The 23707-nt window shown below is 40.5% G+C and overlaps 1 protein-coding gene across 2 annotated transcripts in view; it reads left to right on the top strand.

Annotated features, from left to right (window-relative positions):
• bcas3 (BCAS3 microtubule associated cell migration factor) overlaps positions 1-23707 on the top strand; it is a 412830-nt gene that overhangs the window by 106752 nt on the left and 282371 nt on the right. Inside the window, exons 17-20 of one of the 2 annotated variants that reach the window (XM_059330531.1) lie at positions 10482-10526; positions 21705-21829; positions 21938-22103; positions 22193-22290. In XM_059330531.1, the coding sequence (XP_059186514.1) occupies positions 10482-10526; positions 21705-21829; positions 21938-22103; positions 22193-22290 (434 nt within the window). The remainder of the gene's footprint in view (positions 1-10481; positions 10527-21704; positions 21830-21937; positions 22104-22192; positions 22291-23707) is intronic. The other variant, XM_059330532.1, reaches the window with a different exon arrangement.

Below are 23707 nucleotides of genomic sequence, written 5' to 3'. Positions count from 1 at the left end.
TTGTTTTGCATGAACCCAAATGAGATGTTGTATAAATAAGGTACCAGGAAGATTTAAGTTGATATACCAGAATTATGTACATCCCTTGAACAGGCCAGGGGATGATGTATGTTTGTTTTTTTTTTTTGTTTTTTTTGTCATGGTCTCAAGAAAACAAGACTTAATTTGATTCACCAGAATTATTATGTACATTCATTTTGATTATGGAATATGAAAATCATGGCCCTACGCAAAGGAGGGGGTAATTAAACCTTGGCAAAGCATGCTTCTTAAGGATGGAGCCTTAGGAGGGTGTAGGGTTAGGGGAGGGCAGAGAAATAAATGAATGTGTGTTTGAGTATGAATTGTTGTTTAAGTGTGGGTGTGTCTTAGTTTTTTGTCCTACCATTTTATGTTGGGTTCTATTGACTGTAGCTGGAGGAGCACTACCAAGAACATCAATTAGATTATTACTGTATGGCTCATAAAAACATTGCTCAAACCCTCTCAAATACAATACAAATTGCAACTTGGAATGTAAACGGGCTACATGAGGGTGCTAAAAAGCATAAAGTCCTATACCATTTAGGGAAATTATCCTCTGACATTTCTTCAGGAGCTTCATTTCAAAACAGGCCAGATAGAGTACATCAAGAGACAATGGGTTGGGGAAGCCTTTGAAGCTACACTTACATCTAGGAGTAGAGGGGTGGGCATTTTAGTAAATAAAAGGCTACCTTTTAAATTAATATCACAACATCCAGATATATATGGCAGGTACTTAGTAGTTAGATGTGAATTGTTTGGAGAGACGTACACTCTACATATCTATAAACCTCCTACAGCTGATATGTCCTTTCTAAACACGATACAGACAGTTTTAGTGCGCCAACCGGGGTCATTATATTCGGGGCAGACTTAAATAATATCTTTAGTTCAAAGGACAGCAACAACAACCAGAAAGGTAAACCCACCAAATAAACTCCTAAATTTCTTATCTATTAACGACCTTCAGGATGTGTGGAGGACCTTACACCCTAATACAACGGATTACACCTACTTCTCACATGCACAGAATAGCTCATAACAGTCGAATTGATTATCTGTTTATTTTGGGTTTGAACTAGAGAGAGTAGTAACAAGTCAAATCAATGACATTGTAATATCGTAATATTATACAGCCAGATTGTATTGTAATACAGCCAGATAACAGTTTTCTCAGACCACAGGACATGTCTCCAAAAATTAAGGTCTTTGACCCTGTGTGCATTTGAAACTGTTATCTTGCTGTTTTATGTTTCTTTTGGAGTAATGGCTTCTTCCTGGCAGAGTGGCCTTTCAGCCCATGTTGGTACAGTACTTGTTTCACTGTGGACAATGACACACTCTTACCAGCTTCAGCCAGCATCTTCACAAGGTCTTTTGCTTTTGTTCTTGGGTTGATATGCACATTTTGGACCAAAGCAAGTTCATCTCTGGGACACAGAACCCGTCTCCTTCCTGAATAGTATGATGGCTGGACATTCCCATGGTGTTTATACTTGGGTATAATTATTTGAACAGATGAATGTGGCACCTTCAGGCATCTGGAAATTGCACCCAAGGATGAACCAGACTTGTGCAAGTCCACAATTCTCTTCCTGATATCTTGGTTGATTTCTTTTGACTTTCCCATGATGTTACACAAAGAAGCAGTGTGTTTCAGGTGTGCCTTAAAATACATCCACAGGTGTATCTCAAATTAACTCTAATGTTGTCAATAAACCTATCAGAAGCTTCCAAAGACATGACAGCATCATCTGGGCTTTCCCAAATAGTTTCAAGGCATAATAATGCTAGTGTATGTAAACTTCTGACTTTGAAGAAAGTAATAAAAAATAGTCTAAAAAAATCCTTCTCTCATTATTCTGGAATTTAGCAAATAGAAATAATTTTGGTAATCCTAACGGACCTAAAACAGGAAAGGTGATTGTCTCATTTCATGTCAGACAGTGAGAAAAAAAGCATATGTGTCTTTTTATATATTGTATGTAAACTTCTGGTTTCAACTGTACATCAGAAATAAAAGACCAGGCCCTTCTCCCTTTCTTAAATCCAATCAACCTTAAGTGCTTTTCTCCTGAACAAATTGAAGATCTTAGCAACGACATAACCAACTTAGAAATAATGGACGGCTTTCCCATAGAATTTTATACCACTTTCTGGCCCAAAATTGATTTCTTCTTCACAGAAGTGGTTAATTCAGTGCAAAAAATTAAGAATCTCCCCGAAACAATGTACCAAGCAACTATATCTGCTATACCAAAACCAGGTAAGACCTGTGAAAAACCTTCTGATTATAGGCCAATAAGCTTAATAAACTGTGATAGGAAGATCATAACTAAAATTCTGAATAATAGACTGGTACAGAGTTTACCAAGCTTAGTTCATTATGACCAAGCTGTATGTAAATATACTAACAGGAAAATTATATTCTCTCCAAGAAAATGTATTTTTCAAGATATAGAGGGGATGAGATATCCGGCTAGTTGGCTGACACTTTTTTCCTCTCCTATCCTTAAAAAACGAATATTGAAAAACTGGAAGATTAATGAAGCACCGTCAATAGAGACTTGGAAGGCTTTGATGAAGTATTATTTGTGTATTGAAAGTTCAATGTCAGAGGATAAAAATAAAAATAAACAATTTGAAAGTCAATGGAGCCAAATGATCTGAGGAGTCACTGACGGGTTGCCAATCACCAAACTGTCAATCTGAGCAGCACTGAGCAGACATGAACCAAGATTCTGTAATCGCTCTTGTGGAACAGTTAATGTATAATCTCTCACGACCTAACCATCGGTTAAATATATGTGGGACCAGATCAGAAATAATTGCAGTGTGTGTGTGTGTGTGTTCATAGCAATGAAGTACAATAATCTATTTAATCAAACACAGTATGTGTTAATAAGACAAAATAATTACTGGTTTGGGACTTTATCTTAAAGTTCAAACCTTATTTTTGTGTATATGTGTGTATATATTAGGGGTGTGCCATATCGTATTGTTTTGATGCATTTATTTAAGCAGTATTTTACTATTGTCCAGGAAGGGCTCATTTGTGTATGCAGAAATGTAGCAGAATATTGTAAAAATACAATATTTCCCTTTAAAATCTAGTGAAATAGAAGTATAAAATTACAGAAATGGAAATACACAAGTTATCTAGAGATCCTTCAAAATTGTATTTAAGTAAAATACTTGAGTAAACTTACTTTCCACCTCTGAAATTTGCACTATTATTTTCTCATTCTTCCATTTGTCAGTGTCAAGAGTAATTTTGTTGTGTTTGGCAGCTGTTGAGATTTGCACTTGACATTAATATTTACATTCATGGTTGATTTTATTTTGTTGTACTTAAAAAATAGCATATATTCTATATATTTCTCAGTGTTTTGTCATATCGTCACCACAAAAATACCTTGAAATATCATAATATTGTTTTAGGGCCATATTGCCCACCCCTAATATACCTATACAGTAATGGAAAAAAATATTAGACCCTTGTTTTCTTCAGTGTAAAGGTACATTTGTTTGGACAAATATAATGATGACAACAAAAATAGCTCATAAGAGTTTAATTTAAGAGCTGATATCTTTCCATTTTCCATGGTTTTCTGGATAATGATTTTGGATATTATCAAGAAAACTATGAAATTTAAGAAAAAGGGTGGTCTAATATTTTTTTCCGTGACCGTATATACATATACACACACATTTTTCACCAATTGTACCTGGTCAAATGGTTCAAGCTGCTATGTTGGCTCTGTAGGACATTATCAGGCCTGATAGGCTGCCTCCATCCATCCAGGCCAGGCGTCAGTATTAATGCATTAGGACATGCAGCTGTGCGGCCTGCTCCTGCAGTTTATTGCACCAATACACCAATACACCAATACACACACACACACACACACACACACACACACACACACACACACACACAGACATACACATACACATAGTGAGTGAAGCAACAGGTTTGGCCCCTACAGTGGGGGGAGATATCATATGCTTTTACACTATACTTGCTCAGGAGTGCCCAGGCACCATCTGTCTGTCTGTGCGGCCAGCACTCTCTCTCTCTCTTTGTGTGTGTGTGTGTGTGTGTGTGTGTGTGTGTGTGTGTGTGTGTGTGTGTGTGTGTGTGTGTGTGTGTGTGTGTGTGTGTGTGTGTGTGTGTGTGTGTGTGTGTGGTAGAGAGAGTGAAGCGTACGGCAGCTGTATTTACACCTGTATGGGCAGATCCCTGTTGGCAGGGCGGCAGAGGAACACACCAGCTGTTAACCTACATTCCCTCCCAGGCTGTCTTTGTGTGCACTGTGCCATCACACACACACACACACACACGGATAGACATGAAGCTTTTACACCCTCTGTGGGATCAGGATAGCTCCATACACCCTGGAATGCTTGCACACCACCAATGGACAAAATGCATCATAGCAAACATGAACAGGTTCCTGCAGAGCCCCCTCCTCTCTAAATTTAGAATTTGGTGTTTTCCCCTATGAAAGGGAGGTAGAGTCGGATGTGATTCAGCATCCGCCTGATAACCCCCCTCGAGACGAGGCCATGTCAGGGAGTGCAGGAGCCCGGCCAAGCTTCAGCTCATCTTTAAAGTCTTCTGAGAGTGGACACCAGAGGAGAAGTGTTGGCTCGCACTCTGAATTTGACTTCTAGCAGCCACATTTCATAGAAGTTTGGCTCAGGTTTAATTAAATCCCAGGCAAGAAAAGCGCATTAGTCATAAAAATCAAAAGATTCTCTCTTGGTGAAATGTCATTGTCAGAACTTTATCTGTGAAAAAGATTAAGCGAAAAACATTAAAACAGTCAGCAAAGAAAGTCTATTTGTCCCGACAGTCACCAGAGTTGTACGAGGATTTAACTTGTCAAAATGCCCATGGGTGATACATTGGGGATTTGCAAGCAGACAAACTGTTGCACTTATCCTATCTACACACAGTCTGACTTTAATACGGACAAATGAAAATCCAAATGGAAAGATTGTCACACACAAAACAAAACACCACCCTTGACCAAATCCCACTGATGACATTTTCAAGCAAATGCAGATGGAGTGCAGGCGAGGTAAAGAGAAAGACAACAGCAAGAGAATGAACGAGACCCTGTGACCTGCTGCAGATGTGCCCTCAGATTACTGTAATACGTGTGTATGAGCCAACACAATGCCAAAGCCATTGTCTTATAGACCCTCACTGAGACCAGAGATAGAAAGGGGCTTTAAGAATGCAATGCCCAACATCACATGGCAGCAAGACTAAACCATTTGCACAAATGACCTCACTTCCCTCCCTTTTTAATGGCCCAGGCGGAGCTGCTATTAGGGCCAACGGGTTAAGAGATGAATGTGTGAACGATTATTCTCCGGGAGTGGGGTCGTTGCCCTCACAGGTCGATTACGCTAGGTCTTTTTCCCCTCTCTCTCTCCTTCCTCTTCCTCCTCTCAGTAACACACTCACTCTGTCTTACACCCATTTTACTCCACTGACCCATGTTTAACTTGTGTTTCTCAACATGCCACCGACCTGTGTGGGGACCCCCCCACACACCCTGCTGGATCGGGCAGTGCTTCACATAACTGTGTCCACCATAGGGTAGACATAGGCTAAACATGGACAGTTTTCTCAACATGACCTTGTTCCTTTGTTTTATTCAAAAAAGTGGACAATTTAACATGTTGACTTGATGCTATGCATTTCAATATCAGAATAAAAATGTATATACAGTATTTGTAGGATATACTGCTGGTTGGATAGTCCAGAGAATGTGGTGCAGGCTGCAATGACATTTGTTTTATTGTAGTCAATTAAAAATGTTGACTTAACAGTTTGCACACGTCTGTGGGCCAAGTAGACACATAGATCTGTAACAAGAATTTAGACTTTTGGTTTTGTTTCATTCTTTGGTTTCATTACTATCTTCATTTGATACTGGTCAACAGAGACAAATCTGAATTGTCGGGAGATGACATGCAGGTAAAACAGATTAGTGATGTTGCAGGTACCTGGTAGACATCTCATGGACCCCACATTTCACTTCCAAGCCAAGTCCATAACATCAATAGACCAATTTTCTGTTGGCGGATAAGGATGACCTATTATGTGGGCGGAGCCTAACTGGTGGAAGAAAGTGACAGTTGGCTAGCAGTGCAAGCGGTACAACTGTCTACATAAGATTGTTCATGGATTTTTTTTGGAGTATCCTCCATACACTGACTCTGCCTTGAATAAGTGAAGAACTAGGGAACAAAGTCTGGACTTTCTGGATCCATGGACGCCTCCCCTTTAAGACATCCCCAGTCATTGCTTATTGTGAGTCTGTAACTCTAATGCTTAGCATAAGAAGAGTTTGTGCTCTGTCTTAGTGTAAAGTATGCCCAATTCATTCATTAAATGCTTGCATAATTGCTGAGTGAAACTGTTAGTGCTATTTGTGTGGGCATAAAGAGAAAACCTTACCTGATATGAAGTGACCACTGCAAATACAAGAATTTCAGATGCTTTCTTCGGTCCAGTCCATCCGTTTAATGGCTAGCAACCTAAACGTCACCGTCTAGCTTCAGTGGGAGTCTTTGAGGAAGGCAATTGGTAAGAATGAAGGCCAGCTTTATGACCATTTCTTTTCTGACATCCAACGGCACAGCAAGACATTGTTCCCCCCCTGAGACTCTTCTGTTTACCTCTATTCCCTTATTGTTTTCATAGATCGTACTTGTTTTCCTCAGTTTCTGCCACCAGTATGCACACACAACTGCCAGTTATGTAACCGTGACGTAGACTCCAAACTGGTCTATAGAAGGAGCATAATGAAGGCACAAAGGGTCAGATCTTTTCATTGTCGCTATTCTGATTCTTGATTTAACCACCATAAGACCTGTGTAGAGTATGGCAGGGTCAGGCTTTCGGGTCACCAGTTGAGGCTTTTGAAAGGGGTCCATAGAGATCACTACATGCACAGTGTACAACAGACAGTTAATTGTGGGACCTATCCTGACCTAATTTCACTGAGTAATGTGAGAGAAATTTCTTTTTATATCATGTTGAGGAATGCTAGCTAGAAGAATAACAGACCAGGTGTGATGAATCAAAATCCTTTACTACATGCAGCATGGAGAGAAGACCACAGAAGGGTGGTCCTCTGCAGAACATAGAGCCTGTTCTATCGTATGTACCATGAGGTGCTTACATGAACAACAGATGTAGTGCACTAAAACAACAAAAGAAAGCCATAAAGCAAACGGCCAAACCATTTCTGCCCTCAGGACACAACTGCTCCAATCATACAAATGTTGATGACTCAACTGCTCTTCCACTATCAAACAGCACATACCCTCACCAAAGTCAATATGATCTCTGAAATATTCATTCACATATAACTAAACATTTCCCACAGTAACCAACACAGTTCAAAGTCCTACCTGAAGTTGGGTTTCCAGCTGACACCTGACCCTTGACAACTGACAATTCTCTCGTCCTCTTTTCTTTTCCACACACACATTGGGGTATTATGGTAACGGGCACCCTAGCTGCCATGTAAAGATTCAATAATTGTATGTTGTATGACTCAGAATGAACTTGATTTCATCAGCTGGTCTTTGGACTGATAAAATGCAGCTCACTGGCCTTTTGCCTGGTGGCAGAAACTAAAACGAGCATAGCCCACGGCGTGGGACTACACAATCAATGCAGTAAAACAACAGTGAGCACAATCACTGAAGTAGCTCAAAAGAGACTACTCATTAGAAAGGGAGCGGGGTTTACTATCCTTATCCTCTCCTTTCTCAAAAAAATGTGTGGTCCGTCCTTCTCTTCACCTCCATAAGCAACACAAAGCAGTGATCTAGTGCTCCTTATACTCTTGGTAATGTCATGGCTGAGAGGATTGGGCAAATTAATTTTTGTAGTTGAAAATATAACAAATAATACAAGTGAAGCTAATGAAGTTTAATTAAATGTGTGCACGTTATTGTCGGAGTTGGAAATTACGTAAATACATAGCCAAAATGAACATATCTGTTTGATCAAATAATCATCTAGTGATATTCTCAATAGCTTTAAATGATTCCTTGACCCAGAAAATGTGTATTTTGACACCAAGATTGATCTTCTAAGTGGCTTGGAAGATATGTTGGTTTTCATAGACTTTATATGGCAACCATCTCCGATCCGCCATCTTGATGAAGTGGCTTCCATCAAAAATTGAAACTTGTGGTGATGGAGAGCAAGTGGCAAAAAAATATGGTGCTTTTGTCCAGCGTGGCCCCATTCTTCTCAATTCTGGTCCTAAGCCGCCTGACTAGGAAGCTGAGTTTTGAGTCACCAGCAGATCCGTCACCTCGGTACAACCAGCTGGGGCACCATGGGTTGTGAAGTCCTTTCAGGGCTCTATTTGTTTGAAAAAAGTAGGGATGGACTGATCCAATGTTTTCAGTCCCTATACCGATTCCATACCTGGGCTTTGGGCATCCACAGTGTTTGATTAATAACCTCTATGCCTTACTGTGTGGAAATGACTGGGACCATTCTTTTTCGTATTAAGCAACATCAGGCTTGACTTTAACATTGCATTAGGCAGCAATAAGCCTCGCAGTAGATATGTGTAAGAATAAGTAAATGTGAGTTGAAAGCATGAATGCAATAGTACAAAAGGAGCTTTCTAATATTGTTCGTCCCCGAAAAACATTTTGCTCCTGTCCTCACTTCACTTCTAGGTCTACAGGTACCCTCTTCATGTCGGCCTCGCTTTCTTTTAATAGGGATTCTATATACTGGGGGCTTCTTCTGAGTAGCCTGGCCAGTGGGAGGCGACAATTTATAACTAAAACTCATATATACTGAATTTGTTTTAACACAAGTAGTAGGAGGCAGTGGCTTAGACTCATCAGCTGCTATCAGTGAGACCTATTTAGCTAAGGTTGCACGTACCCAGGGGAATTAAGGTCCCACCTTCACGTTAATGCAATACATAGGTAGAGGGTAGCGTAACTACTGCTGCCATTAATTCGCATCACTCTGTCAACCACCAACAATAAATTTCACTAACAATAAGTTTCAAGAAAGTCGGAGGAAGCAGTGTAAAGTGGCATCTTGTAAACCCAGGAGCCTACTTGGCCTTTGCTCTGCCCATGGAGATCCCGCCGCATTCGTCCATCACTCTCGCATTGGAGCCCGTCCATTTACCCAGCTGGAAGCCCAGAGTGGGGCCTCAGCAGGTTCGACAGGCTCAGCGGAGGGTAGACTATAGAGGCCGTCCACCCTCCTCTGCAACTCTTTGATAAGTGGCAGTTTACCAGGGACCTCCATTATACCAACCAGCATGCTCAGTTCTCAACTTGCGCTCCAGGAGTGAGACATTCCAGTCCAAATTGTTGCTCCTTGTCTCCCAGAGGAACATTTCTCTACACATCCATGTACCAAGACTAATTGAAGACTGTGTGTTATCGTTGGGAGGGCCCTGGCGGATGCAGCAAAAGCGATAAAATAAGGAAGTGCTGCAGAGTGCTTTGGTTGGCCGGATATTCTGTTTTTCATGACTGGGGGAGGTTGGCTGGCGGGGACAAAGTTCAGTCTCATCGGACCTTTATTGCTGTAGGCAAAAGGCTTATTTACTGTAAACTGTTTACGGAGCTCTGTCACTATCTCTGAACATGCAGAATAAACACAGGAACACACTCCCACTGCTAATGTCTTGTAAACACTAGAAACATGCACAGACTGACAGTTTGACAGAAATACACCCTGAAAAAGACACTACACTCTGGATGACTCTTGCACGCACACACACGCAGACACACGCTGTGTATTTGTTGACACAATCACAGTGAATAGACATTTGCCCACACGGACATTTAAAAGACAATGCACGGCCATAAATACACATTCACACTATAAAAAGAAGTTGCATGCAAACACATGAAATCTTGTCTTAACAATGAGTGCTGTTGGTGTTCTTGGTGTCTCCAGTTGTTAAACAAATTGTCATACTTAAACTATCTCAATCTCAACAATCAGAACTGTTTCCCATCATTTTTCTCTGTCGTATTTACAGGGTTGGATTCAGACCTTCTTCTTTCTGCAAATGTACCCAATCCCTTTAAAGTTAAGGGAGAAAAAAAAAAAAAAAACATGACAGATGTCTGAAGAAAAAAAAAGTCTATGGACATGCTGCATCTGCCAAATATATGGTATCACGCTTTACAGAGCAGCTTGAGCAGATGAATCATCAAGCCATCCCGCAGGTTTTCAAATCCATCTTAGCGCACAGACATTCTGTTTCCTGCCTCATATGTGTTGTGCACTTAAACAGACACGTCAAAAAGTATGTAATGTGAAAAGTGTGTTTGCTCAAGTGTGCTAGTTTAATAATGGTTTTTCCGTCTATCTCTGTATCCCCCCCCACCCCCTTCAACCCCCCACACCCACTCCCCCTCTCATGAAGACCCTACCTCTTTGGGGCGGGATGTTTTGCCATTAAAACTCCATGGTGAGTTTTGCTTCTCCCCTCCTCGGCTCCCTCGACAGCATGCAACTGTATACTCCACCGCAGCACACCGCCTCCTTTCATTTGTCTCCTGGTATATTTTCAACACATTCTGCAGAGTCTGTGCAGTCATTCCCCGAGGGGGGAAATCCAAAAGAGAAGTGTTTGTTATTTTCTCATCATTTTTTCTTTTCTTTTTTTGCCTTTTTTGAGTTTTTTTTTTTGTAAACCCTTCAATTTTTCTGTGTATGTGGAACTCTTGCAGCAGTAGGATGATTCACCATGTGGTGGTCAAGCCACTAAAGTGAACAAAGGATTTTTGTTAGATTTGGTATTTGTACATGGTATGCATATATCCTGTCAGTTTTGGTTTCATATTTTAACTAATATCTGGCCTTTTTTATAAGGAACATTACAGACCTAAAAAGAAAATCCAAATGCTTTAGGTTTGTATAATAGATGCAGGTTCAGGGGACAAATTTGGCCAGTGCTATAGCAATTCTTGTTTGGTTGCCATGTGGTTTCTTTGAACAACTCACTAAAACATCTCTGTCTCTTCTTTCTCTCTGTTTAGACACTTTGTGATGTTTTTTTTCCAGGAGTAATGCCATTGTGTTAAACACTTGTTAAAATTTTCTTTTAGCTTTTTGGTTTAAACAAAATTCTCAGTTGAATGTGTGTTTGCAAGCATTAATTGTGCCCTGTGATATTCTGAACAGTGTCTTGTGTGGGTATAGAAATGTAAGTGATGTCGGCCCCTCTACTAGAACTGTCAAAATGTGTTTTGCAAAGGACTAAAGGTGAACTAAGTACTGCTCTAATCTGTTGAGTTAATTATAATGGAAGTATAGAATTTGAAGCTTTGAAGCAGTCAGAAATGATCTCATCATCTTTGGGCTCATTGGGCCTCATGCATGAATTGTTTGTATGTAAGTTCAGCCTGTTCTCCCCTCAAAATGTCATTATAGGTCGTGTGTACAGGCAGCGAAAAATTTGCGATATTAACATATTTTACAGTCCGCTGTAATGCGTACGCCACCATCCTGCTGACATTGTAGTGATTGACAGTCAAGTAAAGTTAAAAAGGCGGATTCCCGCATTCAGTTGGAGGCTGGGGTGGTGGATGGGTCGAACAAACGATGGACTTTCAAGTAAATTATTTTTAACTTAAGTTACGTTGTTTACGTAAGCTATGTGAATCACGTTGAACGCAACTCACTTTTTTTTTTACTTAATTTGCGGTAGTCACATTAACCTTGTAACTACTTCACTACTGGCATTAACATTAACTTATTTACTGTTTAAACTGTCTTTTATAACGTCTTACCCGGAAGTTTCTTGCCCTAAACCTAGGTCAGTGGTTTTACAACATAAATGTACCGAAACTGCTATTTTTAGAATGTGCGGCTGTACCGTGATCCGTACATACGTGTTGTAATTAGTGGTACTGAGACACGACCTCTTCTGTCGTTTAGGTTGGAGAACTTGTTGCAGAATTACTTTGCAATTGAAGGGTTTTTGTGGCGGTACTTTCAGGGATAGACCAAACTTTTTAACTGATATAGTTTTGGTTGTGTTTTAGCCACATGCCAACTACAAGACCACGTCACATTTGACTGTCTAACCTAACCCTTCCCCTGAACCTACCAGGGCAGGTGGGTTTCAAGAAGTTAATGTTGAAACTGAATGTAAATACAATATAGATACATTCTGTAATGTTTACATTTTACCCAAACTTCTTTGGAATCAGGGTTGTAGGTGATTTGACCATTCCAATACTATGGTGCTTATAACACAGCTAACCAACCCTCAGAGCCAGCAGAAGGTGGCCTATATCCATAAACTGACTCTCCCAGTGGTGGAGCGCAGTATAGTTAACCACGATACTGAAAGGTGATGTCTACATACAACAGATGGCAAGCTTTTATACACACCTGAAAAAGGCGTGCAAAATAACCACTGTTTTCTCCACAATATTGCAATGTCTCAGTTAGTCTTGTATATAATTTATATGATTCAGTCTTATTGTATTGGTTTCTTTTACCTACCTCATTCTTTTTGTATTTAGAGGCCACTGGTGGCTGTGGTTTGCTGTCGACATGTTTCTGGAAGCTACTGGTATTTTTAAACTACAATTAATTGTGATAGTTAGCTTGGTTGGCGATGGTTGTTAGTTTATTTGGCATTCACCTGAAAGTGTATTCTTAATTTTTAGTTAGATATCTCGGAAGTTGGGAGCAGCTCCTTCTTGCAGTTGCGTAGTAAACACCTGAACTTTTCTCTGTTGTTTCACTTAAACTTGTGTATCTCTTGAGGTACGGCCACAGAAACTCCCTCTTTTTGCTGCCTGTCATTGCTGTCGGCCATCTTTCCATCAAGGAATCAGTAAACTTAAGATTGTGTGTTTGTATTCCCCTGTAGTAGAGATGATGTGTTATCAACACGAGGATTGTCGTGTAATGTCACAGTCATAGTGGAAAGCTTCTGAGGGATACAGTATGGATGTCCGTTGTGGCGTTACTTACTTATTCTTGACAGCTATTTTTCACACAGCATCAGAAAGCTCCAGAAATGTTTGGGAAAGTGTAAGGTTGACTTGTTGATACAGTTAAAATTCAAAAAGGAATTTCCCATTACTCTTTTTCACATAATGCAAATAAGCAAACAAACTTTATGGTCCAAGTTTACTTTTGTAGACCACATTGAGCTGTACATGTGCTTACAAATTTCATGTCAGATTTATTGAAATTGCATTTTTGGCATTAATTACAGCATCATTTCATATTTTCAGTTATTGGGTAATGGGAGTTAGAGAACAGTGGGCTGTCCTGCAGTGTAGTGACCCAATGAGGCATATAAGTCAAATATAAATGAGGTTAGCTTTAGCCTGTGTATTTTCCAGAATTCTTAAACATCTGTTTCTCAACTCCAGGTCCTCCCTTCCAGCCACTGCATCGTGTTGATTTTGTTCAGTGCCTTACCTGTGGCCTTGAGCACGGTGACTCCGCTATCAATATCTTAAAGTGACAATGAATAAATGTTCACCATAGCAAAATGGCCAAATATTTTAAAATGCAGACCAAAATATGTCCCTAAGTGGGTTTATACCGACTTCTGATTATTCCATTACATGTGTTGTTATGATGTGTTGTGATTCGTTCATCCATTACAAAAGCTTATCTTAACTCGGGTTGCGGGGGACTGGATCCCAGCTTACATTGTGCGAGAGGCGGGTACACCCTGGACAGGACGCCAGACTATCGCAGGGCTGACACATAGAGACAGACAACCATTCACGCTCTCATACATTCCTAGGGTCAATTTAGAGTCACCAATTAAACCTAGGCTGCATGTTTTTTGGGACTTTTTTTTAAACAAATATTTTGATAACCTCAAAGCAGAGGAAGTTTCGGGCGCCCACTGTGATCTCTGGCGCACCCCTAAGGGGGGCCGGACCCCAGGTTGGGAAGCCCTGCTGTAGACTGTTCATGGAAATATAATTCCAAAAGGATTTGATAAGCCTGGCCATGATAGAGAGACGTCACCACGAGGCCAAGGCCTTTTCAGTTTTCTTGTTCACGAAGCAAACCACCTTCCCTCTGTTATTTTCAGATATTTCCAGATGAAACTCAACATATGTAAGAGAATGAATAAGCCAAAAATGTTGGACAAAATATGCAAGAGCTAATCAGGACCTGTCTACTCCATAACCATGCTCCTTAGTACCCTAGTTAAGATTATTTTAGGTCCAGTTATACAAAGAATAAACCACTTATCTTTCCTAAAGTCTGCCTTTTCCCTCAATATTAATGAAAAACCATCAACTGCTCTTTGCCATCGCCATCACTGTCTGACTGAATAATGAATGTAAATGCAATTTATTCAGATTTTAAGGCTAATAATCAGGAAATTCCTACCTTTGGACTTAATTTTTTTAATGGCCATTCTTTTAATACCCTTCACTGAGATTTAAATGTTAGCGGGCACAGCATCTTTCTATTGAAGCACCTTTGAAGAGACTTTGAAACCAAGTCTCTTTTTCAATGCTGTCTCATGAAATCAGATGCTTACAAGCTTTCAGAAGAAGCCCCATTATGACAGAGTTACTTATTGAGAGATAATGGAGTGGCTCAGTGAAGTGAACTTTTCCCTCCTCGGCTCCCTGTTGACTCCGTTCACTTTAGAAAATAAATAGCGTGTAGTGCGTTCCCGGAGTCTTGGGTTTCATGTTTTTGTTGTGGTCGGTCACTCATGCTGTTTAATTAAAGCTATTTTCTTTCTGTTGTCGTCCACCTCCTGCTTCATCTTGGCCCTTAGTGATTTCAGAGCATATACTTTTCAAAGCTACGCATCATTAGTAGCCGAATCTTGACTTTCACAATAACTGCCCGCCGCTCAAATATGATGTAGTCAGACCTATATTGTTTCTCTAATAATGTCTTCAGATGTGAGCGATCACAGTCCATTCGCCAATATCTACTTACCCACAGTTAAGCCCACATTTTATTTCCTTTTCCAGGATGCCATAAACATCATACCTTCTCAAATTTCCATTTCATGTTCTAAGCATGTATATGAAGTAGCTTATACTGATATATTTAATACTATGTGAACAATCAATTGGTGAAATGTAACTAAGTTCATTTACTCAAGTACTGTACTTAAGTACAATTTTGAGGTACTTGTACTTTACTTGAGTATTTCCATTTTATGTAACTTTATACTTCTACTCCACTTTATTTAGAAGCAAATATTGTACTTTTTACTCCACTACATTTAGCTGACAGCTTTAAATTATTTTCAGCTCGAGATTTAACATACAAAAACATGATAAAGTTATTAGACATTTTAAACCGCATCACAGTAGTCCTATATTATATAATTAAAAAGAGACCTAAAATTAAACCTCATAACAGTATATTTAGTGGTTAAAATAAGCCTTGTCTTTACAAAATTCAAGCGCTTACATAAATGCATCAATAGAAATGTCTTCAGTGGAGTAATCTCACAGTGTGGTATTAGTGCTTTTACTGAAGTAAGGGATCAGAATACTTCTTCCACCACTGGCACAATCCGACTTAAAAGTATCTATTGTGGCAAAGTTTGGTGAGCAGGAACAGGTAAAGGAATAGTTTCCCGGTGGTTGTCATCAGTGCTATGTGTTTGACGCAGCCCTGAGGCTGCCCCCTTTTCCAAAGGCCGCTGTAAAATAATAAATGTGACGTTGAAGGATGTGTCCTCCACATGACTGCCCTCTTTCTCCCCCCTCTCTCTCTCTCTCTCTCTCTCTCTCTTTCTCTCTCTTTCTCTTTCTCTTTCTTTTCCTTCTTAATAGCGGCTCCTTTTCTGATTTGAATTAACCGTGTGTCCCAGAATCAGCGCAGTGACAGCCGTACAGCTCTTTGTCACTGATGGCTAGTTCGAGTGAGCTCTATCATATTTGTTTACTGCGAGGGCCCTGGAAATAAATGGAAGCTGCCACTGGACTTCCATCCCCCCTCGGAGGCGCCTCACGTTACCCCCCGGCCCAGTAATGCAAAGGGACTTTGATGTTTGATGTCGCAGATTGAATTATGCCCTTGAGGAAAAGCTATTAGCTCAGTCAGGAGTCCTCATTTGTTAAATTAAAAGTGGAAATGACATGAGTAGTCTTCAGTGGATTAAAGTTGCAAAGAAAATGGATTCCACTCACTGCTAAAGAGCAATCATACAAAATGAAATTTTGTGGAGGGATAAGAAAAAAAAGTGCCTTTTAGTATATTTATGTTTCAGAATGTATTAATATGGGGTTGCCTTTTTGTGCCATTCACAAAACCACTTTCCTACCACTGGTTCACTCCAAAAACTGGTTTGTGTCCTCCAAATGGAGAGCATAGACGAATCTCAACACTTTTAATCCACTTGAAGTGAGATCAAGAGGAAAAGGGATGATTTAAAACACAGATGAATAAACTTTAGTGGTCATTGCACCCAGAGGAGACGAATACCGAGTTGTGATCTTTGGTCCTGCTGGCTGGCTCGGTGCTAACTCGGGCTTCTTCAAAGAGGCTCAAACCCAGCTCATCAGCTCTGAGACCAGAATGGGGAGCCTGTGTTATACCTTGCTGTCACATTCTTACAGTACGCCACAAGTCCTTTCTGCTTTGTCATTCTTTCATTAAGAAAACCATTTATTATTCAACGTACATTTGTGTCCATATACAGACTATGAGGAGGTTACACAGTGTTACTCATCCAGGCTCTAACCCTTGAAAACCAGCATCATCTTGTTCTGAAATATGATTTGTGTCTCCTGGGTTATTGAATCCAGTGAACCACAGGGCTTTTGAGGGTTTAATATATTTTCCAGTAATGGTAGAGATGGAACACCGTTTTTTTTCAGCAATTAAACACCACAGCAAAGAAGACCTCAAAGTCAGGAGGAGCAGTTAAACCAGCCTGTTCTCTCCTCAGAAACGTCAGTATAGGTTGTGTGTACTGGCAGCAAAAAGCAAGGTATATTTACATATTTCTTTATCTGCTCTAAGGCGTCCGCCATCATCTTGCTGACGTAGCAGTCATTGATGGTCAGGTAAAGTTAAAAAGGCAGCCTGATCTCCTGTGAAAAACATTAATATAGGTTGTGTGTACAGGCAGCGAAAAACGAGCTATATTTACGTATTTCACCGTCTGCTGTATGCCCGCTGCCATCTTGCTGACGTAGTAGTGATTGACAGCCAAGCGCAGTGTTAGAGGGCGGATTTGCACAGTTTGTTGGAGGGTGGGGTGTTGGGGTGTTGGATGGGTCGAACAAGAGGCAGACTTTCACGCAGGAGAGCAGAGTTTCGCATACCATGCGAAAACAAAAGTAAATCATTTTTACCCTTGTAACTACTTTGAGCCAGCCCGCAATACTACATTATGTGCCATGAAAGGCAAGCTGTGATATGTGCCTACGTGCCGTAATTTGTGGCACTGACACACGACCTCTTCTGCCATTTATGTTGGAGAACTTGTTGTAAAAAGGTGGATTCCCTCATTCAGTTGGAGGGTGAGGTGGTTTATGGGTCGACAAACTGCGGGCTTTGACCCAGGAGAGCGGGGTCCACATCCCGTGTGAAAACATAAGTGAATGATTTTTTAACGTAACTTGCGGTAGTCACGTGACTATTGTAACTACTTCACTTCCTGCATTTACATACATTTATGTACTGTTTAAACTGTCTTTTATAACGTCTTACCAGGAAGTTTTTTGCCCTTAACCTAGGTCAGTGGTTTTATAACATGAATCCATAGAAACTGCAACCTTTGTTACAACCGCAAGTGTGCGACGTGTGTGCTATTTTAAGAACGTGCCAATGTACCGAGAGCCGTGATACGTACATACATGTCGTAATTTGTGGTTCACGACCACTTCTGTCATTTAGGTTTGAGAACTTGTTGGATAAACAGAAGTTAAATGTTGTCTTGTCTTATCTTGTTCCCATGGTCCAATACCATTTACATGCTGCTTTTCACTTACATAGATTACAGTCATGTACGTTTATACCTTCCATGTTTTTTGTCTTGTAATATTTTTGTATTTTGCCTTTCTATTCCAAGACTGTTGAGAACGAAAGGCAGAAAAAAGAGAACATGCTTCAGGGGAGAAAAACCTACAGTAATGGAAACACCCCCTCAAAGCTAACTGGACCTGTTTGTTGTACTTTATTTTCTGAACGCACTAACAAATGAATAGGCCTGAGGAAGAGAAGACAAATGCACTCTGGAGTTAGCCAATGCAATATCCTGAGTGTGACTTTATCTCCCCTCCATCTGCCTTTCACAGACTGGGCTTACTGTGGATATTTGGTTATTCAGCCTCCTCCCCTCTGACCCAGCACTAATACATACAAGCTACAGAACTTGTTTAGAGGCCCTTTTTCTCTACCTTCACCACTTCCTTTTTCCTGATCCCTCTTTCACACGGTGTTGGCCAAACAAAGACATCAACGTTTCCTTGCACCCAGGGAATAATTTATGAGGTGCAGACAGTCTAAAGGGAGGAAACAGAAAGAGAGTTTTACCAGCAACAGCTTTCAGCGCCGAGTACTGTGAAAGTTAGTTAAACCACTGGACACAGCACCTACCCCACAAGCATTACTGTTCAGCTAGAGGTTTCACTACAGTATATTTCATTGTCTATTTAGTTTCACAGTCAGTTTCCTCTCAGATGTATCAATGAGGTATGGATTTTTTTTTTACTTCAGCAGGCTGCACACCTTATACAATGGATAGTTTTTTGTCAGAGTATTTTTTACATACCAACCTGTACCACCAATAGGATAGGAAAGTTATAGCAGCACCATCTGCAGGCAATGAGAGTTAAAGCTGCAGATTTTAGGTTGTTTTCTTTACGTGTATTTGAGATTTCATGTTTAACACATCTGTGAAAAATCTGCTTCAATAAAAACATTGGTAAACATCAATCTCATTCAGTGAGATTTACACCATTTAACCAGTGCAGTATTGTTGAGGTAGGATGTGAATATTGTATGGATAACTTAAATCACCCTCATTCTCAGCATCCCCAGCCTCCATCAGCTCCTCCAGATGCTCTCCACATTGTTCTTTTTTTTTTGCCTAAATTTCTTTCTTTTTCTTGTGAGTGTGTTTCCACACCAATGTGGTTTCCAAAGGTCAAGGTTTAAGTACCCCTCTGGGAGTGTGTGACACGACCATGAGTCTTCAAGCCCTCAGCCCACTTCATGTCTGATCTGCTGTGACGAGGCTTTACTGTCCAGGTTGGTTATAAGGCCAGACGATAGTACTAGACCTCGCTACTGTTCTCTGATCACTACCATATGGGGAGCTCTATTGCAGGTGAAAACCCTCTCTGTGTCCATTCCCTCTCAAACAGTCCTGACATGTTGAATAATCCAATAACTCCATAACTTCTCTCCAATGGCCAACACACACAGAGATGAAGCCAGGGAAGGCAGCTTGGACACTACTGGTGATAGGTGCATACTCCATCCAGTTACAAATATTGTGCTTATTTAAAATAACCTTTAGATCTTGTGCAACCAGTGTGACTTAAAGGTTGTTTGGTCCTTATGGAGAAGCAGTTGTGTCATTGAAGGAGTTCACATGACGAAACAAGAAGCAAGACACCTGTGGTGTTTTTCATGTGACTTGGCTAGACACCTGTGGTGATGAACAGATGAGATCACTCAACAAGGCTTTGGAAACATAAGGATTGTTTCCACTGAGTACTTTTTGAGTCCTGGAAAGCGGCTGAGTGTTTTGGCTACGCCCACTAGTTAGTTCCCCTCGGCCTCTGTTCCCATACAGAGTTTGAATGTGACATAAATAGTTCTGAGACATTTGCGTGCTTATTCAGCAACAATTTTGACCGTCTCGTCGGTGACGTGACACTGGCAACAGACCGACGCGGCAGTCCAAACAGTCGAGACATCAACATGAAAGGAGAGGAGATGGTTTCTGTGTTCTCTATTCTCTAGTCTCAGTCTGCTCTGCTTATTTCTTTTTTAAATGGTGCTGTTATGTTGTGGTTGTGTTGAGTTCTTCTCAGGTCATATCCCGCCTCAACCGTATCAAATCAACGTCGACTAGCTAGCCTGGTAGCTTTCAGGTATTTTCTGAGCCGTTAACCGGTGAAGTTTGGTGGATCTTGGGAGGATCCTCTCTTCCAAGCCCCACCCACAGCAGCTCACTAGAGGGAAAAGTACCTAATGGAATCTCGCCAATTGTGACGGTTTTGGCTATCCAACCTGTGCACGATGTAACAGAATGTAACAAATGTTGGTTGCATCTTGAGAGATGTGAAAGACGGCTAGCTTGACCGTAGTGATTGGTTACATGGATGGTGAGGTTCAGCCTCAGTGCAGTCAGTTACTTTGTTTTGCCCTCCAGGTGTTTCCACAATGCCACGACGTCACATGAAGACCATGAGTTGGTGGGATGTAACCTAAGACAGGAGCAGACTCAATGGGCATTTCTGACAGCAGACATTTAGATTAGTCAGTCGGAATAACACAGGTGTTAATGAGATCACTAACAGTGATCAGTGAGAGTGACAGAGGGGGAACATGCACAATACTTGCACATTGAAATCAAAGCAGATTTTATCATTTACACCTTTGATTTTCCTACTGTGACAAGACAAGTAAAAATGTCTTGAAGACATTGGAAAGCCTATTGTTCCTTTTACATGGACACCCTGTCTCATATGTACTATAGTTTTCAGACCGGAAGATAATCTTTAATTGTGTAAAGGGGACAGGGGCATAGTGCTATTATTGTTGTCATTGTTCATCTTGTTCTTGGTCTCTCCCCCTCTATCCCTCTCACTCTATTTCTACTGTATAGTACTCTGTAGATCTGTTCTATACAAATAACATCCTGGGAGGGGGATTCCTCCTCAGTCGCTCTCCCTGAGGTTTCTTCTTTTTTTAAAATATGTTTTTCCTTGTCAGCTGCGAGGGTTGAAGGACAGGCTGTCCTACTCTGTACAGTCTGTAAAGCCTTTTGAGGCTAATTTGTTATTTGTGTTTCGGGGCTATATAAATAAAATTGAATTGAATTGGATAATTGAGCATGTGGACATTTTGTAAGGCATACACATTTGAGTTTTTGACAAATTCTGGTTATTTTCTGAATATTTCATACATCAGCATTTGTGTCAGTGCAAAAATAGTTTCCTCATTTTCTGCTACTAAGTTGGATGTTTTATTTATGTCCAGTTCCTCTTGCTTAGCTTCTTGCATGCAAAATTCTTATTTATTGTTCGGCAATGTTGTTGCTGTGTGATTTTCATACACTTGCCTCCCAAGGTGTTGCATTTATTGTGTTTTACTGTTGAAAAATGATCACTCCTACAACATCAGATTCTGGTTGTTTACTTACAAATTTACATTGTGGTCTCAAAGGTGCTCCATATTTCATGTAGTTTACATTTTAAGCCATAAAGATGGCTTGTGTGCTGCTCTTCAACAACAGGTTTTGTGTCAAATGTGTTTGTCAAATTCTGACAAAGTGGTTATATGGTCAAATCTTTGCGCTCACTACGGTCTCATTTGGTTACAGGATTCAAACAAAAAAATTGAGTTTGCCATGTTCAAACCCGGAGCACCTTTGAAACCAGACTCTGCAGTACAGTTCTTACTCTGTTTTAATGTTGTTCTCTTTTCTCTCCTGAAGCAAAGCTAAGCCGCCCCCTCAGATCTCCCCAAGTAAGTCCAGTGGAGGAGAGTTCTGCGTGGCCGCCATCTTTGCCTCGTCTCACTCCTGGTTCATCACCAACCCCAGCATGAAAAGAGAGAAAGGTCAGACTATGGCCCTGAAAAGTGTAAACACGTCCCAAAAGTGAATACAATATGGCAAAAAGAGAGAAAACTTGCCAAACTTTAACATATTTCACTTTCCTTTCACAGATCAGTCCAGGCAGTCGGTTGTTGACTCGCTGTACATCATCAGTTGCTATGGTAATTTGGTGGAGCATGTCCTGGAGCCTCGGCCAATAAGCACAGCTCAGAAGATCAGTGATGACACACCACTGGAGCTCAGCACCTGTCCAAGGGCCTGCTGGACTCTAGCCAGGTAACACTGTGTTAACCACTTTATCCTAGAAAAAGTGCTCCTAACACAGTCAGTCTCTGGTCTCATGGATGATTTGTCTTTGGGAGCAGGACACCACAATGGAACGAGCTTCAGCCGCCCTTCAACTCCAACCACCCATTGGTGTTGGCCTCAGACCTGGTGCAGTACCATCAGTATCTTCTGGCATGTAAGTAGTAACCTACTTCTGTTTTCTTTGTGTACCTTATGGACATATATTGTATTAATGATGTGTGTGCTAGTACCACTGGTGGAATGTAAATAATACATTTACTCAAGTACTGTACTTAAGTTCAATTTTGAGGAACTTGTACTTCACTTTTGTATAGGTAACTTTGTACTTCTACTCCACTACTATTTGAGGAAAATATTATACCTTTTACTCCACAGCTTTTACTGTTACTGTTACTTTTCAGGTCGTGATTTAACATAAAACACATTATAAAGTTAAAGTGATTAGACATTTTAAACCTCATATCAGTCGGCCTATATTACATAGTTAAAATGAGCCCTATCTTTACAAAATCGTAACGCTGCTTACATAAATGCATCAATCCAAATAATATGTTTAGAACATATAAAACAATCTGAGTGGGTCTATTCAGCATAACAAGTACTTTTACTTTTGATACTTAAAGTACATTTTGATGCTGATACTTTTGTACTTTTACTTACTTACTACTTAAGTTTTGAATGCAGGACTTTTACTTGTAGTGGAGTAATTGCACTGTGTGGTATAAGTACTTTTACTTAAGTAAGAGATCTGAATATTTTTTCCACCACTGGCTAATACAAAATGATTTGCAACCTCGCAAATCTTACCTGGGGTCAGAAAAGAAGCCCCAGTTTTGACCAAGATGGTTTCTTTTTTTTTTTTTTTTTTAAAGATATGTTACAAAAGGGATTTTAAATTTTGCTTTGAGGCCATTGTTGTATTTTCCTGTGCAGCATGTACTATTTTATTACATGTATGCATCAAATATAGGAAAAATGTAGGTCTCTGTATGTTTTGTATGTACTGTATGCATCATTAGTCGAGGGAGTGACCCCTATTCCCTGCAGATTTTCTGTTGACTGTGTTGAAAGCCAGTCCTTAGCCTCTTATTGGTGCCACATGCTGAGAAGAGACCTCTCCAGTCTGCAGCCATAACATTCCCTTTCTGAAAGACTTCGGTGAAAGATGCCTCCACCATTTCTACTATTTCATATCTTCTGCCAGAAGTAATGCCCAGTTTCTGTTTTGGTGCTGCACCTTGAATCCATCCTTTGCCAACCACATTACATGCCAGCTTCAGGACATGTTTGCACAACGTTATAAGATGCTGCACTCAGACCAATTAGCTGACACCCTAAACTCTCTCTAATTCAATAACATGTACAGCACAGTGAGCACTTTAGGTTGCCCTCTGAAAGGCCAATTCACAAAAGCACAGAGTGCACACGGATGGCCACACACAGAATCAATCCACCCCCTGGAATAGGCTGGCGTTTTGAGCTCACTCCATAATTATAAACACACAAAATCTGTAATTAGCTCTTGCGGCTGCTTCGGGGCAAGTGATAGCTGTGTTTACCCTAATCTCTCC

The sequence above is a fragment of the Centropristis striata genome, chromosome 4, assembly GCF_030273125.1.
Source record: "Centropristis striata isolate RG_2023a ecotype Rhode Island chromosome 4, C.striata_1.0, whole genome shotgun sequence".
NCBI classification, from domain to species: Eukaryota; Metazoa; Chordata; class Actinopteri; order Perciformes; family Serranidae; genus Centropristis; species Centropristis striata.
Note: the sequence above shows the minus strand (reverse complement) of the source record. Positions and strands in the feature narration are given on the sequence as shown.